Genomic DNA, 14,710 nt, shown 5'->3' with positions numbered 1-14,710 from the left:
GACCCTGCCTACACGAGGCAGGCCATTTCCTCCTGGCTGCGGAAGATGCAGCAGCGCCCTTGGTGCCGCAGCCCAGGCTGGTGAGCGGTGCTGCCCGGCCGCGCGCCCTTCGCCCTCCGCATCCCGGGGCTGCCTCGCGGCAGTGTGGCGCGGCCTCGCCTCTCGCTTTCCGGCAGCGGCCCTCCCGCCTCGCTTTCCGGCAGAGTGGCGCCCTCCCGGTTCGCCTGCGCTCCTTGCTTTACGGCACGGTGTCGCGCGGCCCCCCGTCGTTGGCGACGCTTTCCCGGTGGCGGGGCCATGGACGTCGGGGAGCTGCTCAGCTACCAGGTGAGCGGCCCGGGGGCGCCGAGCGGGGCCGGCCGGTGGCGGGGCTGTCGGGGCGGCGGGAGCGCTCGGTGCGCGGGGAGCAGCCCCGGGCCCCGCCGTGGCGGGACGAGCCGCGCCTGGGGCGGCAGAGGCCGCGTGCCCCGGCCGGGAGCGCGGAGGGGCCCTCGGTGCGCTCCCGCGGGACCCGGTTACGGTGCCGCGAACTTTCGCGGGCCTCTCGCTGGCGTCGGAGGAGCGGCGCCCCGGCGGGCCCCGGTTACCGGGGGCTGTGCAGCAGCTTCGCGCAGCCGGCGGTGCCGCTTCCGTGGGCGGGCGCCTGTTCCTGGAGTAACGCCTGCGCGATTCGCGGCCTGTGCTCCCGCTCTTTCGGTTCTCTCCCTGTTTGATGCCAAAACCGTTTAACTTTATCTTTACCGAAGCGTTTCGGAAACGTTTTCTCTCTTGCACGAGTTTCCCGTTGCCTCGGGAGCGTTTCTCTTCCCTCGGCGTGTGGTCGTTGCCCGTCGGTGGTGTGGTGACGCGGTGAGTCGTGTGTTTGTTGTCACGGGAGCGGGTTTGACGTGTTCCCCTCGGAGCGGGGAACCAGGGCGCCGACTCGGAGCGGTGTCCCGCTCCTTTGCTGCGCTCCGCGCTCGCAGCAGCGTTGGCTCGTGCGCTAATTCTTGGGCAAACTGCAGTGTGGCTTCTCCCTGCTGGACCAGCGGGCAGGAAAACCCCCATAACACATTGTCTGCCTGGTGAGTGAGTGTCAGAGCTGTGAGACTGGTCTACTTCTGAACTTCCAACATGGGTTCCTTATGGAACGCCTTCCTGTGCGCCATCCCGTCTGCGTTGTTCTGTGGAGGCACTGCCGTGCTCGGAGGCCAGAAGAGCGCCCTGCGGTGCAGGACGTGTCTGTGCTTCCAGGGTGTGATGCTCTGAGATGCACAGGGAACAAGGGAAGTTACCTTTGGGTTTGAGAAGTTTCTCTTCGTCTTTCCCCAGTGGTATCAAAATACTCTGTCAGAAGAGTCTTTCTTGGAGAACTCCGCTAGGCTGCTCCATAACTCAGTTCCAGGACGTTTCCCTCTGCGGATTGCTGTCTGGCTCTAGCACCTTTCCCACTTCGTCTGTTCGTGCGGTGCCGACAGCGCCATCCTGCCGTGCTGAGAGCTGCTCTGCTTCTGTGTTTCTTTCCCCACCGTTCTTTTCTGGCGGTTTCTCAATATCAAATTGGAATGATCATTTCTCCTGGTCCTTTAGTTCTGTGGCCCCCTGCGCCCCAGCTGCGGTGAGTGATGCCGTCCTTGTCCGGTGGTGCGACTTACAGGTCCGGCGCAGAACGGTGAACCTGTGGTGAGCTTCTCTTTGTTGTAATTTCGTAACCAGGCTCTACTTTGGGTTTTTGTTTGTTGGTTTTTCTCTTGCTCTGAAAATGGGAGGTCAGCAGGATTCCCTTCTGCTCTGGAGGAAAGTGAAAGTGCTCATCTGCTTTGCTTTGATCACTTCCATCTCTGCCCGGCTTTCCCTTGGATGACCTTTCTGTGCTGCGATGAGGCTGGAGGTAAAGAAATGCAGCTTAGCTGCTGGGTGTTACAATTTTAACTTTTCTTGCTGCTGAAATTATTCTTAGTTGTGGGACAAAACATTCTGCAGCTTTCAGCCAACTACAGAAATTGTTCCTGAGGTGTTGTCCTGGTTACGTGCTCATCTGGTCTCTCACCCGAATACAGATGGTCCGTGTGTCAGTAGATGAGGTGGTGCTTTGGAGTAGGTGTTGGGAATTCGGTGCCGGTGAGTTCAGACCTCCAGAGTTAGGTGAAACAGTCTGTACAGGTGAAAGGGGCAGTGGAGCAGAAGGCAGATAATCATAGAATCATGGAATGGTTTGGGTTGGAAGGGGCCTCAAAGATCAAACAGTTCCAACCCCCCTGCCATGGGCAGGGACACCTTCCACTACACCAGGTTGTCCAAAGCCCCATCCAGCCTGGCCTGGAACACTTCCAGGGATGGGCCAGCCACAACTTCTCTGGGCAAACCTGTGCCAGTGCCTCACCACCCTCAGAGTGAAAAATTTCTTCCTTATATCCAATCTAAATCTCCCCTCTTTCAGTTTAAAGCCACTGCCCCTTGTCCTGTCCCTACACACCCTTGGAAAAGTCCCTCTCCAGCTGCTCTGATTCTGAGAAAATGAGATTCCCTTTTGTGAGGGCACTTCTGGCTGAAAGAAGCAAAGGTTGGAAACAACAGATTCTGCGGCCACCCGTCCTGTGTGGGTCCAGCGTCTGCCACGGCTCCCGGGCAGCTGAAGCAGGTGCCCGCTGGTGCCGTTTTTAGAAATGTACATTCTTGTCCACTGGACGTGTGAAATTCGGAATCATCAGCCTTCTGTTGTGCCCGTGCCGCAGAGGGGCCGCTGACCTGTGTGTGGCAGATAAACGCTGCTCCGGCTGCCTGCCGTACCCGCCCGACGGGCCGCTGCTTCCTAGAGCCGGGTGGCTCGTTCCGCAGCTCCTGACCTGCTCCGGCTCTCTGCCCGCGGGTGTGAGGTGCACCTGGGCACAGCTCTGGGTGCTGTCCTGGTGCCAGATGTCCCCGTCCATCCTTGGCGCAGGGGTGGCACCGGCTGTCGGTCGGATGGGTGCTGTGCACCTCCGCTGCCTGATTCTCATCTCGTGCTGCAAATGAGTCTGTCTGCTCAGCTTCCCTCAGCACAACCCAAAATAATTGCTTTTCTCTTACATTGTTTTGAATTTGTCTCCTCTAAATGCCTCCTCTGTGCCCTTGCTTAATCAAGAAGATGTTCTCCCTCAGTGCCAAACTTGGCATGGAAGATTTCAGGCACTGTGCCACCGATTCAGTACCAAGTGTCTATCAGAGTGGGAAAAGGAAGCTCTTGCAACAAAAAACACAATTAAACGGCACCTGGCAGTTTACACAAAGCTCAGGAATCCATAAACTTTATGTGTTGCTGCAAAACAGTTGCAGATGGTCTAAAGTGATGATTAAATATTGCTGCTGTTCCTCCCAGAGAGGCTGTGCCCGGATCCTCTGCGGCTGGGCTCCGATGGCAGGGGCAATTCAGGGACAAAGCTCCAGTTCTCTTCAGACATCTGTCAATTGTCTTGGGAGGGAATAGGGCAGATTACTGTAATTCTCATTAAATGCAGGTTTCACCACTGTGAGTGATCATTACAAATTGCTAATTATTTAATGGATTATTAGTAAAATTAAACAACAGAAGAAGCAGCAGATGATGGGATAAGGTCTGACCGCCGAGCTGGGTGATGCCGCCGTTTGGACGGGCTGGACGCGGTTCGCTGTGGGCTGGATCTCTGCGTGCTGGTGGAGGCACATCACCGTTTCTGCTGCTGGTGCAGATCATTCCCTGCACAGCGGGTGCATCCGATGGCAGAGGCAGCTCAGCCGGGCAGGTTGTTGATCCTTCCCAGCCTCACTGCGCTGGTAGCCTGTGTCCTGCCTGCGGGTCAGCACGAGGCGCTGTCACCGGTGCGGCTCTGCGGGAGCAGGGCCCACACCGCGGAGCTGGCGTTGGTAACGGGGCTGGAAGTGACTCCTGAGTTTACTTTTTGATTTTTGGTCACCAAACCAGAGCACGTGTAAAGGTCTGTCACACTTGTGAGCGAGTCTGGAGAGGACAGGGATTTGCTCCTCTGACAGTAATGATCTGTGTTGCTGAAGGCACAGTGCACGACTTCCATTTCATTGGCGCAGTTGGAATGATTCCGGAGCTCCTGCGGCGTCCTGAGATCTCGGGATTTCCTGGTGCCAGTCGTTCTGGGTTTTAACACTTGGATCCGGCACCTTCTAGCAGTGTTGTGATTCAGGGGGAGAAAACAATGCGAAGTGAGTTTGATAGAGGCCTGGCGTGTCACAAATGCTGGAAACAAAATGAAGAAGTTCGGGAAGATGCCTCTGGAGATGCGGAGCGTGCTTGCAGCAGCCCTGACGCACAGCGCTCTGCGGCGGCTCGGCTGCTGTGGGGTCACCGAAGGAGCTGCGTCACTTACGGAGATTTATTTCAGATTTCAGTAACGGATCCTTTCTGAGCTCCACAGTAACAAGATTACTGACAAAGCAGGTGCCTCAGTAACATGAAACTCCATTAGTGAGACTTCTCTCGGCCTTCCTGGTGTTTAGAGAAGGCTGGAAGCCATCAGGGGCCTGAACAATCCGTTCTCAGGTTCTGGGAGATGTTTCATCCCGACATTAACGTGCAGTCACGGTGTCGAGGGGGCTGAGCGGGGCCCTGAGCAGATGTTGTTCTTTGATTTAGGACATGGTGCCTCTTGCCTGCACCGCGCACAGGGTGCGGCGTTCCATGCCCCCACCTTCTGTGCCCCCACGTTCCATGCCCCTGCGTTCTGTGCCCGTGCACAGGACCATGTCCCCGTGGATCTCGGCAGGAGGTGTGCCTGGAGCCTCGGAGCCGGGCTGGGACAGGTTGGGGGGTGTCAGTCAGCACCCAGAGCAACTGCAGTGAAGGCTGGAAGAGAAACAGGAAGATAACTCTTCCCTTGGCAATCCCTAGCTTTTGTTTACTGGATTGTATTTTATAAATGTTGGCTTTTTGAAACCCTTCTGTATTCATTGCTTTTTGTGTAGTGAGATCAGCGTTAGATTTAAATGAAAATGTCTTCTGAATAAATTACTGTGAATGTGCTGCGTTCAACAGGAACCAAATTAAGCTTAACTAACAAAACAATTTAAAAATGCTTTTCTTGTGCATTTTCTAATGAATTCCATCTTCTTGCCAAATGCACCTTAGCACAACCGAGTAAACCCCCACATTTTATTTATCGAATGATTAACTCTCCCGTTTCGACTGGTGTCGATGCGTGTGAAGCTATGAAATTATTTAAATAATGTGTTTAGACACAGTATGTGTGTTTGCTTAGCAAAACGCACCCATCTCCACGCAACGTTGTGCTTAATTCCCGTGGGTTGGAAACAGTCCTGCAGAAAACACAAAGGCAAACTGAAGATGGAAGCCAGTGGACGGAAGCTCATGCCTGGAATCAGCTGCTCGTGGCCACGAGCAGGAACGTGGGGGTTCTGTGTCCGCCTGGATTCCGTGGTTGTGCCCGTGGCGGTTGGAACGCTGCGGTGTTCGCAGGGAGCTTTTGCCTAATGTCAGTGGCCAAAGGGAGAACCTTAACGCCCGCCCGATAGTGCGTGCCCAGGAGTGCAGCTACTGTCTGTTGGCAAAACGTGGGCAGCGTCATCATTGCACGCTGGGCACCTCCGTAGTTCGTCCTAATGATTCCTGTTTTCTGTTACAGAAGGTTCCTCCCCCCAGCAATGCATAAATACAGAAAAGGATAAAATAATTGGGATTGAAACAGGGTGTAAGTTCTGCTGCTAAGGGTCGTGCACTCCAAGGAAATGGGGTGGGTGTTGTGATGGAGTTGTAATTTAGATTTTGTCCTGGTGATGCAGTCCCTTCCCACAGCACGTGACTTTGTGTCTGACAAAGCAGCAGCTCCCCCGTCACCGCCGCAGCCTCACGGAGCGTTTTGTTCCTTCTCTGATGCTCAGAAATGGGAGTGGGGGACGAGACTGCCTCCCCAAACTGGGAGCGTCCAGGGCGCATCTCACAGGGCTTTTTGCCGTAAGTTTCAGGACTCCTGATGTCACTGACGTCAGTACCGGGGTTTGTGTCGCTAATCCGGCAACGGTGCTTCAAGACGAGTTGGGTGTTACTGAGGAGTGAGTGGAAGGCCGTGGGAAGGACAGAGACCTGTGTCCCGTTAAGGGTGCAGAGTAAGGAATATCTGTTTACCAAAGTTTTTTCCTTGGATAATGTCATTTAGAAGAGCACCTTTTTCTTTTTCTTTTCGTTATTGGGATGCTGATTGCTTGGGGAGGGTTTGAATCGTTGGTTGTTGACAATGACGCGTTTGTTTCCAAACTGATCCCAGTGAAATTATATTTTAATGTACCTAGATGGTAAGTAATAGGAATCTACTTTAGAAAAAGAAACAAACCACAAAGCCCAACAACCCCAAAAAAACCCCTGGCTCCCCCACAAAACCCTCCAAGCAAATAAATTTCTCATTTCAGAGAATCTTGGGTGTGCTTCTGCTGCCCAGCTATTGAATTACGAGCTGAGTAACTGCTTTAAAAGTGCACGGCAGCACTTTGGGAGAGTTCTAAGTCAGGAATGTACCATCCGTAATGGCAACAGCAGAGGAGATGTGGGCAGAAGGGAGACAGATAACCGAGTTTGAGGAGGTCTGGCTGGGAGCAAGCATCGAGAGCTTTGATTTGTGCTAATATGTTGCCTGGGAAACTCGATTCTGCATCTTCCTCAAAGTGGTGACAAGGTGGTAGCCCTGCAGACGCGATGTGATGTTGGTGGGTCTGCTGCCGAGTTTGCCTCTCGTTATAACGAGCACTTCAGGTGCTTTTCGGAGGGTGGGGGGGTGTCTTTGGTTGGTTTGGTTTGTTGGGTTTTTTTCCCTCTCTCCTGAAAGCAGTTTTATTGAGAGCAGGGTTTGCTTTTGATAGTTTTCCCTTTATATTGGCATAAATCCGTAAACGCTCCCCGGGCTGTGCAGAGGAGCAGCCGTAGCTGGTCTGCAGCACGCACCATAATTGGATCGCAGTGGGATGCTCTTATGAGCCTGAAAGATAAACTGCCCTCCAGGGACCAAGAGTTCCAACCTGCTGGGGAGCTGGAAGTGCCCACCTTGACGCCCATGCTGGTGCTGGATCCGGCGGGAGAGTGACTCTCACCTACTGCCTCTGCATCTGTCTTTTTCTTTGATCAAAACGAAGAAGAGTCTAAATCTCAGTTAAAAGCAGGTCTTATGTTCATGGAAGCATGACGTGACTTTCATGGTTTTAGACAAAGAGTGCCTCAAAGCAGAAAAGGGGGGTCTTCCTGCCAGGTAATGTTTTATGAAACAGGCTGGACAATTGCTAGAGCTAATGGGGTTACAAAATCATCTACCAGGCAACTTGAGCAGCTGATAGAAACAAAAAATATTTTTCTTGTTGTTTTCATTGTTCTTGAAACACAGGCTCCTTTTAAATAGTAAAGAATTAAGCTTTGTTTTCCTGTAGTTATAGAGCATGGAGTACTCCTGTTCTAGCTTGGTTGTCCTTCAAAAATATGAGAGACCAAATTTAATGTTTCTGTAGTTTTTGAAGGGAAAGAGTTTTTCCTTCTGCTGCAAAAGCTTTCATCCCTTTTGCCTACATTAAAACATGGCATTAGGGTTAATGGACTTTTTCTTGTCCCTCGCAAATTGCCTTTAATTTTGACAATTACGTAGACATTGTGGAATAAAATAAGAGGTTGTTAGAAGCAAACCATGAAGGTACATGGTGCTTAGTCTGGTGCCAAGCCCCTGCAGAACGGCACCAAGCAGCAATAATCCTGTCCTGTGTGCTCCGAATTAGGCTCTGCTCTCGCATTTAAGCGAGAGGGGAAGTCAGGGTGAAGCAGGACGCACGCAAGAATTCACTCTCATGCACTGGGTGGGTAAACCCTGCCATCTGCTTCTGAGCACCTTGATCTTCCACCTGTAAAGCACGAGGTTGTCTCAGCTGATGGAGCTGGTTCCAGACCCTTGGGAGGGTCAGCTGTGTGGCCGCTGAGCGGTTCAGTTTGGCCACGGCTTGGCTTTGAAATGCTCAGCTTTGCCGATGCTTCCCTGGGACTCGCCTTCATAGATCAAAGCAGGTAGGGTGTTGACACAGCTCTTGGCAGGGCCATTCATCTGCGCGTGTGATGTTCCACTTCACTAAATTAATTTCCTTTCCAGTTTTCGGAGTTGTTAAGCATCGTGTAAGCAAATGTTTTTAACAATTTCTAAGAATTTCCTCACTATGTCTTGTAATGTTAGTGTTCTGGTGTGCAAGGGTCACAGAAGGCCTGTATTCATTCACCTTATTTCTCTGACTTCAGCCCAACAGGGGGACAAAAAGACCCCGTGATGAAGAGGAAGAAGAAATCAAAGCACGTCGGAAACAAGCCAGCGCACGCGAGCACAGTCGGCACAGGGAAGAGGAGTCTGTTGCGCTGGAAGAAACTGATGATGAGAAGAAGAAACTTCTTCAGATAATCGAGAGAGACGGAGAAGAGGAAGAGGAGGAAGTAAATCACTTGTGTCTGTGGGAAAGGGGGAGGCAGTGGGAAATAAGCAAACAGCGAATCGCTTCTCCGTGATTTCCATTTCGTATCGAGTAGATGATGAGACCAACTGGTGACTTTCACATGTCTCGTGCAGCTTAAGGTTATGGTTTCACTTTCCTGCCCTGGGGGTTTTCATTAATTTCAAACGGGGCGTCTCAAAGAATCCTCCAAGGTTTAAAGCGGGGGGGCAACAGGGAGGGGGAAGGGAAAGCTTTCAAGCCTAATCCCTGTTTTAGGCTGGGAATCCTGGATCACCTTCTAAAATATATTTTTAGGCAATAGTTTCTGTATTCTAACCAGTTTCCTAACTCTATTGTTCTCATCAGTAACCCCAGCCATGCAGCTTTTCCCACTCTGCCCCTCTCTGTAGCTGTGCAGCAGCAGCAGCAAATAAACCAACATTTTTCTGTACAAGAAAGGTCTTGGGTCAGAGGAGGGGGGTAGCAGCTGTCAAGGGTAAATGATTTCAAGCCTCGGAGACAGAAATCCAATGCAGCATTGGCCTTTCTGCCAAGGGCCGGGGAAAAGATCACTTTATAAATGTGACACATGGATTGGTATAAATCTAGAAGATATTTGCTTCCTGCTGGCTGTGTCCTGTTTGATAAAAAGCAAGTGCTGTTCGCTGCTGCAGGACCGTGTAGGTTTGTAAAATACCTTTGTCCTTTGCATACGGCGTTGTTAGCGTTGGTCTCTGAAAATCTCCCTCGGTTTTCTGATGTTGAGCTGTTGCCATTCCAGTTGTTGCTGATAGTGGAGAGAGCTAACGTGGGATTTCTGTAGTGTGCGAGCTCCAACGAGGATGAATGGATGTGGCCACGATTCCTTGTGACTGGCTAGTCCAGTGGATTCCTGCAGTGTACCAGTCCCTCCTCTTTGTCATGTGGAGTTCTCCCATCCAGACATTTTAAGGACTGGGAGTCCACGTTTTTTTTAGAACCAAAATCTCTTGTTTATTGTCTTGGAACGGCGTGAATGTAAGTGCCATCAAAATGCACTTAGTACCAGTAAATTTGATGGAAAGAAGCTCATCTGTAGGACACTTAGTCCTGAATGCAAATTAAATAGATCCGAAGCGGATGCTGCTAGAGATATTGTGCTGATATATGTTAGAGAAAGCAAAGAGTCAAATCAAAGAGAGGGAAGCAGTGTCAGCACGTGAGACAGGATCTTTCTGGATTGAAATCCCACTGCAGGAAGAATATGGTTTGAGCACTGTAGTATTGATTACCTGTATGGGATGGTGACATGAGTGGGATGGGGCTAAGACAGGTTGGGCTTGAGAACGTAGGAAATCCAATAATAACGGAAGACTTGGACTGGTGGTGTTATTGTAATGGAGTTTGCTGAAGAAATTGAAATTTTCTCTCTCATACAAGTTTGCTGCATAGAGTCGCTAAGCAAAGAACCTTCAACACCAGAAGCAGCTCGGGATTTAATCCTGAACAGGAGATGGGACACAAAATGTGGCTTAAGGTGTGAAGGGGTCTGGTTTGTTTTCTTATTTTGAGAACCTCTGTTGAATAGTGAATGCAACATAGTCAAGTAGAGGAGAGGGAAGAGGTTACACAAGAAAATCTATATCGTCAGTGTTTTATTAAAAGAAGGGCATTGAAATCAAGAAACAAGGAAAATAGCAGGATTGTGTTTATAGGTGTCAGCGAGGTGGCTAAAGTTATACTACAGTTGTACAGTAAATGTACAATGACAACAAGAAACACTTTACAAGGATTTAAAAAATAAAAAGAAAGTACTAAAATAAAATATTGATTTTTCTTTTTCTTTAGAAAAAGACTTGAAAATAGAAGTGAAAGCTTATCCAAGTGAGGAAAACACAGAAGAACATAAGCTCAGGGCAGTTCAATGTAGCCCTACAAAATGAAAGAGCACAATGGACCTTCTGGAAAGAAGGTGTCCATGGGCATAGGCGGCTGGGGCGGATTTATTGTAACGTGGCAGGAGCAAAAAGCCCCAGTGTGCGCTGAAGAGAACTGGAAGGAAAACGAGCCTTTGCCAAACTGTGTTGGTTTTTCGTTGACACTCACTTTCAGAAGGTGTAGGGAAGCTCTTGTGGCTCTTTTCCAAAGAGCCTTCCGTTGGTAAACCCCTCGTTTATAAAAGCCCGGCTCACCCAGGTTTGCTTCCAGTGCAGTGAGGCTTCCAGGGGCTGCTCTGCGTTCCCGAAGGGTCTGGACCACGTCGCTGTACTCGCTCTTCTGCGTTTTGCTGGGTCATTGTTCCAGCCATCCAAAGCTCTGTTTTCTGCCTTTCCTGCTTTGGTTAGGAGGAACCTTTGGATGAAAGTTCTGTGAAGAAGATGATTCTCACCTTTGAGAAGAGATCTTACAAAAACCAGGAGCTGCGGATCAAGTTTCCTGACAATCCAGAGAAGTAAGATTATGCCCAGCCCCTCTCTATTACCCTGTTTTCCTTTAACTTTAGGTCTCAGCCTGAAATAAATTTCTTGACCATACAGATGTGTTTAGTTACATGAAGTTTATGTTGCAGCATTTATTGCCACTTAGTTCTTCTAAACTGTATTTGAAACTAACTTGGTTAGTTAAAAATGGCGTTGTTGAGATGCTGGTGGTGGCCGGAATATGGGCGGCAGTACGAAGAGAATAATTAGCAGCAAAGGGAAAAAGTTGTAGTTTATTAAATTCTTGCTGGTGTTAATATGTTGGACTGGGAAACTTCCCTACTAAAACTCGAGTTTATGTTTTTATTTTGGGAGTGCGCAGATTCGGTCAGGGTTGGTTAGTTCTGGTTTAGGTGTCCCAGTAAGGGACTCGGTCTCACTTGGGGTGGGCTGGAGGATGGAGATCCTGGACTGGTGAGCTTTACTTTCCCAGTAATTAAAGATTTCACGCCACCGGTCTGCGCGAAGGCGTGCTTGCGTACGCAGTCAGCGGTCCGTGTGGGAAGAAGATAGTTTTGTGTTATGGAGCTTTCGGACACCGTGGTGCGCCACACGGCTGGATGGGGTCTGAAAGCCAGGCTTGGTGCGTCATTCTTTCCACTCCTGTTCTGGTGTGGTTCTGGGGAGCCTCTTCCACCTTCCGTGGAGTTTTGTTAAGCATACTAAATTTAATTTCTTCCTGCACTTGAGTGCCATTATTTTTTTCCAGTTTACTGTCCTTTCCCTTACCCAAATTCTTTTTGTGAACTTTACTTCAGACTAACGCAACCCACATACTGGTACGTGGCAGCTGGGGAAGATGCATCACTCTGGAAAGTTTATTTTATTTTATACACAAGGCTTTTTGCATGTGTAGCTACCACTGCTTTTTTTAAAAATTTTTTTTAAGTTCTAGAACTGATGTACAGAATTGGAACAAATCTGCTTATTTACTCTATGTAAATCACATAGTGGGAGGGCTTATCCTACGGCGTGATTGAGGTTCGAGGGGCAGGCTGCCTCTGGGAGTTCTGGAGCCAGCGACGTGCCGGGCTGCGAGCAGCTGGGGTGGCGAGTCTTACCCGGTGTCTCCTGGGAGGTGCTGGTCTCTGGTTTTGTACGTTGAGCACAACCGATGTACTTACTGCCTTTTTGTCAACCGTTTTTGTCTTGCCTCAGGTTCATGGAATCCGAACTGGATTTAAATGACATCATTCAGGAAATGCATGTCATCGCCACGATGCCAGACCTGTATCACCTGCTGGTGGAGCTGAACGCCGTGCAGTCTCTCCTCGGGCTGCTGGGACATGACAACACAGATATCCTTCAGCTGTTAAAGCAGCTCTCGTGTGAGAGGCTTTCTGCAGACTTTTCTGTAATCTCTGATTTCCTGCTTGCACCGGCTCCTGGGTATGTTTCTCGCTTCTTTCCCACCGCACTGAATTTGTCTTTTTTTTTTCCAAGTGAAAGCCGCCTTTGTTCAAGTGATATTGATTCTGAATTTTTGCAGTGCTGTTATTCTCCTTTCGTGTTTTATGGACCTTTCATCTAGGCTTGAGTGGCTGTGTTAGTGTGAACAGACGAACGACACAGGGAAAGCTGAAGTGTGGGCTCAGCAGCGTCTGGCCTTGAACTGTGTGGAGACTGGATCAGGAGTGGGACCGATTTACCCCTTTGTGTTGAGGTCGGCACGTGTTCAGCTGTTTGCCGTGAACCAGCTCACCACAGTGCTACACCTGAGTGTGTAAATGCCGTGAATTCTTCATGTGTGCAGACCTTTAGTCCGGTGTGCTCAGAGCGTGAGGCTGTGGGTGGCCCCTCTGGTGTGTAAATCCAGAGGCGATTCCGTGCTCAGTTAGTTCTGGTGTCTGTGACCCTCATCCCTCGGTGCACCTGTCCCCTGCTCCTCTAAAGATCTGAAGACGTTTCAGAGGGAGTTTTCTGCCTGTACTGTTCAAGATTTTGGTAGTTTTGAACAAAACCTGCCGTTTCTTTAATATCCTGGTGCCTTGACGCTCAGCTGGTGCACGGAACCCCGCCTGGCGTACCTTTGTGCGGTCTGCAAAAGCAGAGCTCAGCCCGCGTTGCCCGTAAAATGCCCTGCAGGAGGTTAAGCTGAGAAATTGTGGCACGGTTTGAGAGATGGTGTGCCCGCGTCCTGGCAGACGTTGGTGAGTGGAGGGAGCAGTGAAGCGCGGCGGAAAGGGCACTGGACTTAGATGTGGGACTACAGCAGGCTTTTCTTTTCTCTTTTTTATTGATTCATGGCCTTAGGAAAGTAATTTATTCTTTACTCCCATTCTTTGTGTGAAGTAGATAATGCTCCCCAGCTTTTCTGAGGTGTTTTGAAACACGCAGTATTAAAAGGACTGTTAGTGCTAAATGTTGTGGTTCGATGCACAGATCTTGGTTTTCTTTTGTATCACTTTTCCTTATAGCACTATGTGTTAAGAATTCATAATTCATTCTTTCCAAGTGGGTGCAGTGATCAGAAGATAAAACCAAAACATAAATATGTTATTGCATACCGGTTTGTATTAGGGAGCCCCGCTTATGTCCTTGGCTATTTTGACTTATGTCTAGCTGAACCTTGACGTGGCAAATGCTGGTCCCTGCAAAACAGCAAACACCACAGCTCTCCTTGTCTGTGGTCTGTAATGTAATTTACTCTCAAGTAAATGTTTGTTAACAATTTACTGTTGTGCAGCGGGAAATGCCGACCATGCATAACCAGTTTCATGGCTACCATAGCTTCATTACTTGTTTTTTTTACCAGACACCGCAGGCTTTTTGTGTGCTATATGCATGGCATGAAAAGCTTGTACAGAATTTCTCATTCAAAAGGAAAATATAAACTGTGAGGATTTTGACTGGGATAGCGGAGCTGATTCATAGCGGAGCGTGCAGGAATACAGCTCGCTTTGTCCTTCCAGCCATGACAAGCTGTGTCCTGGGGTCACTGCTGCTGTCAAGGGCTTGTCGGTGTTTCCACTGTGAACTCTTTTTAATTGGTTTGCAACTTGCCTGTCAGTTAGTTTATGGGTAGAGATTTGGCCTGTGAATTGCAATTTTGGGGAAAGTGTATTTCTTGTTATAAAACTGAAGTGTTTTCAGATGGATTGGAAGCAGGACCCAGGCTGTAGTAGTGCCTCTTCACTCTTTATGTATGGAGCAGCTTCTGCTGCTGCTTATGTGCAGGATAGAAATGCTGTTAAAGTGAAGCACCTAAACATAAAACTAAATTGATACAGCTCAAGTTTTCTAATCACTTTTTGTTAAAACAAATGGAAAAAGATTTTTAAAATGAGTTCTTCAAGGAGAGAACTGAACAAATGGCTCTTCAGATGTGATTTAAATGTAGTGTCTTGAGGGACTAATGCAAGGAGACAAAAGCAATGTCGAGGGACAGCAAATAATCTGCTGAATGATTCATGCAGTTTTACACAAAACATGTGAATGAAAGATGATCACTGACAAGAATTTATTAATGAGACACAGGAAAGCTTCAAGTGAGGTTTTGCTTTTCTATCTCCTTAATTTTATAGGACAACTGATACTCTCACTGGAAGCCTCAACAGAAGCTCCCTAGACAGGAATGCCTTGCAAGATGAGCTCCTCTGACTGCTGGAGTTCTTTCCTGTGTGCTCTCAGGAAAATCTGGCTTAGTTGTCCTTATAGCACGGGGTAGGCAGCAGTAGTCTTCAGTTAGTTCCTCCCACAGCCTCTTCTGCGGCTTCGTGAAACCCCGGTCCCTCAGTCTTTCCTCATACACTGTGTGCCAGCCCTGACCACCTCAGTGGTCCTCCACTCTCCCGAGTCCAGTATTTCAGAGTCTCTCTTTT

The 14,710-nt window shown here is 49.3% G+C and overlaps 1 protein-coding gene across 1 annotated transcript in view; it reads left to right on the top strand.

The window, feature by feature from the left end:
- The first annotated feature begins 269 nt into the window (after positions 1-269).
- The window catches only part of CTNNBL1 (catenin beta like 1), a 53,785-nt gene continuing 39,344 nt past the window's right edge, over positions 270-14,710 (top strand). Inside the window, exons 1-4 of the mRNA XM_086622967.1 lie at positions 270-327; positions 8,243-8,431; positions 10,755-10,861; positions 12,048-12,187. Of these exons, the coding sequence (XP_086479093.1) occupies positions 298-327; positions 8,243-8,431; positions 10,755-10,861; positions 12,048-12,187 (466 nt within the window). The 5' untranslated portion in view covers positions 270-297. The remainder of the gene's footprint in view (positions 328-8,242; positions 8,432-10,754; positions 10,862-12,047; positions 12,188-14,710) is intronic.

The sequence above is a fragment of the Tauraco erythrolophus genome, chromosome 18 (assembly GCF_009769465.1).
Source record: "Tauraco erythrolophus isolate bTauEry1 chromosome 18, bTauEry1.pri, whole genome shotgun sequence".
Classification (NCBI taxonomy): Eukaryota; Metazoa; Chordata; class Aves; order Musophagiformes; family Musophagidae; genus Tauraco; species Tauraco erythrolophus.
This window is presented reverse-complemented; position numbering and strand designations above follow the sequence as displayed.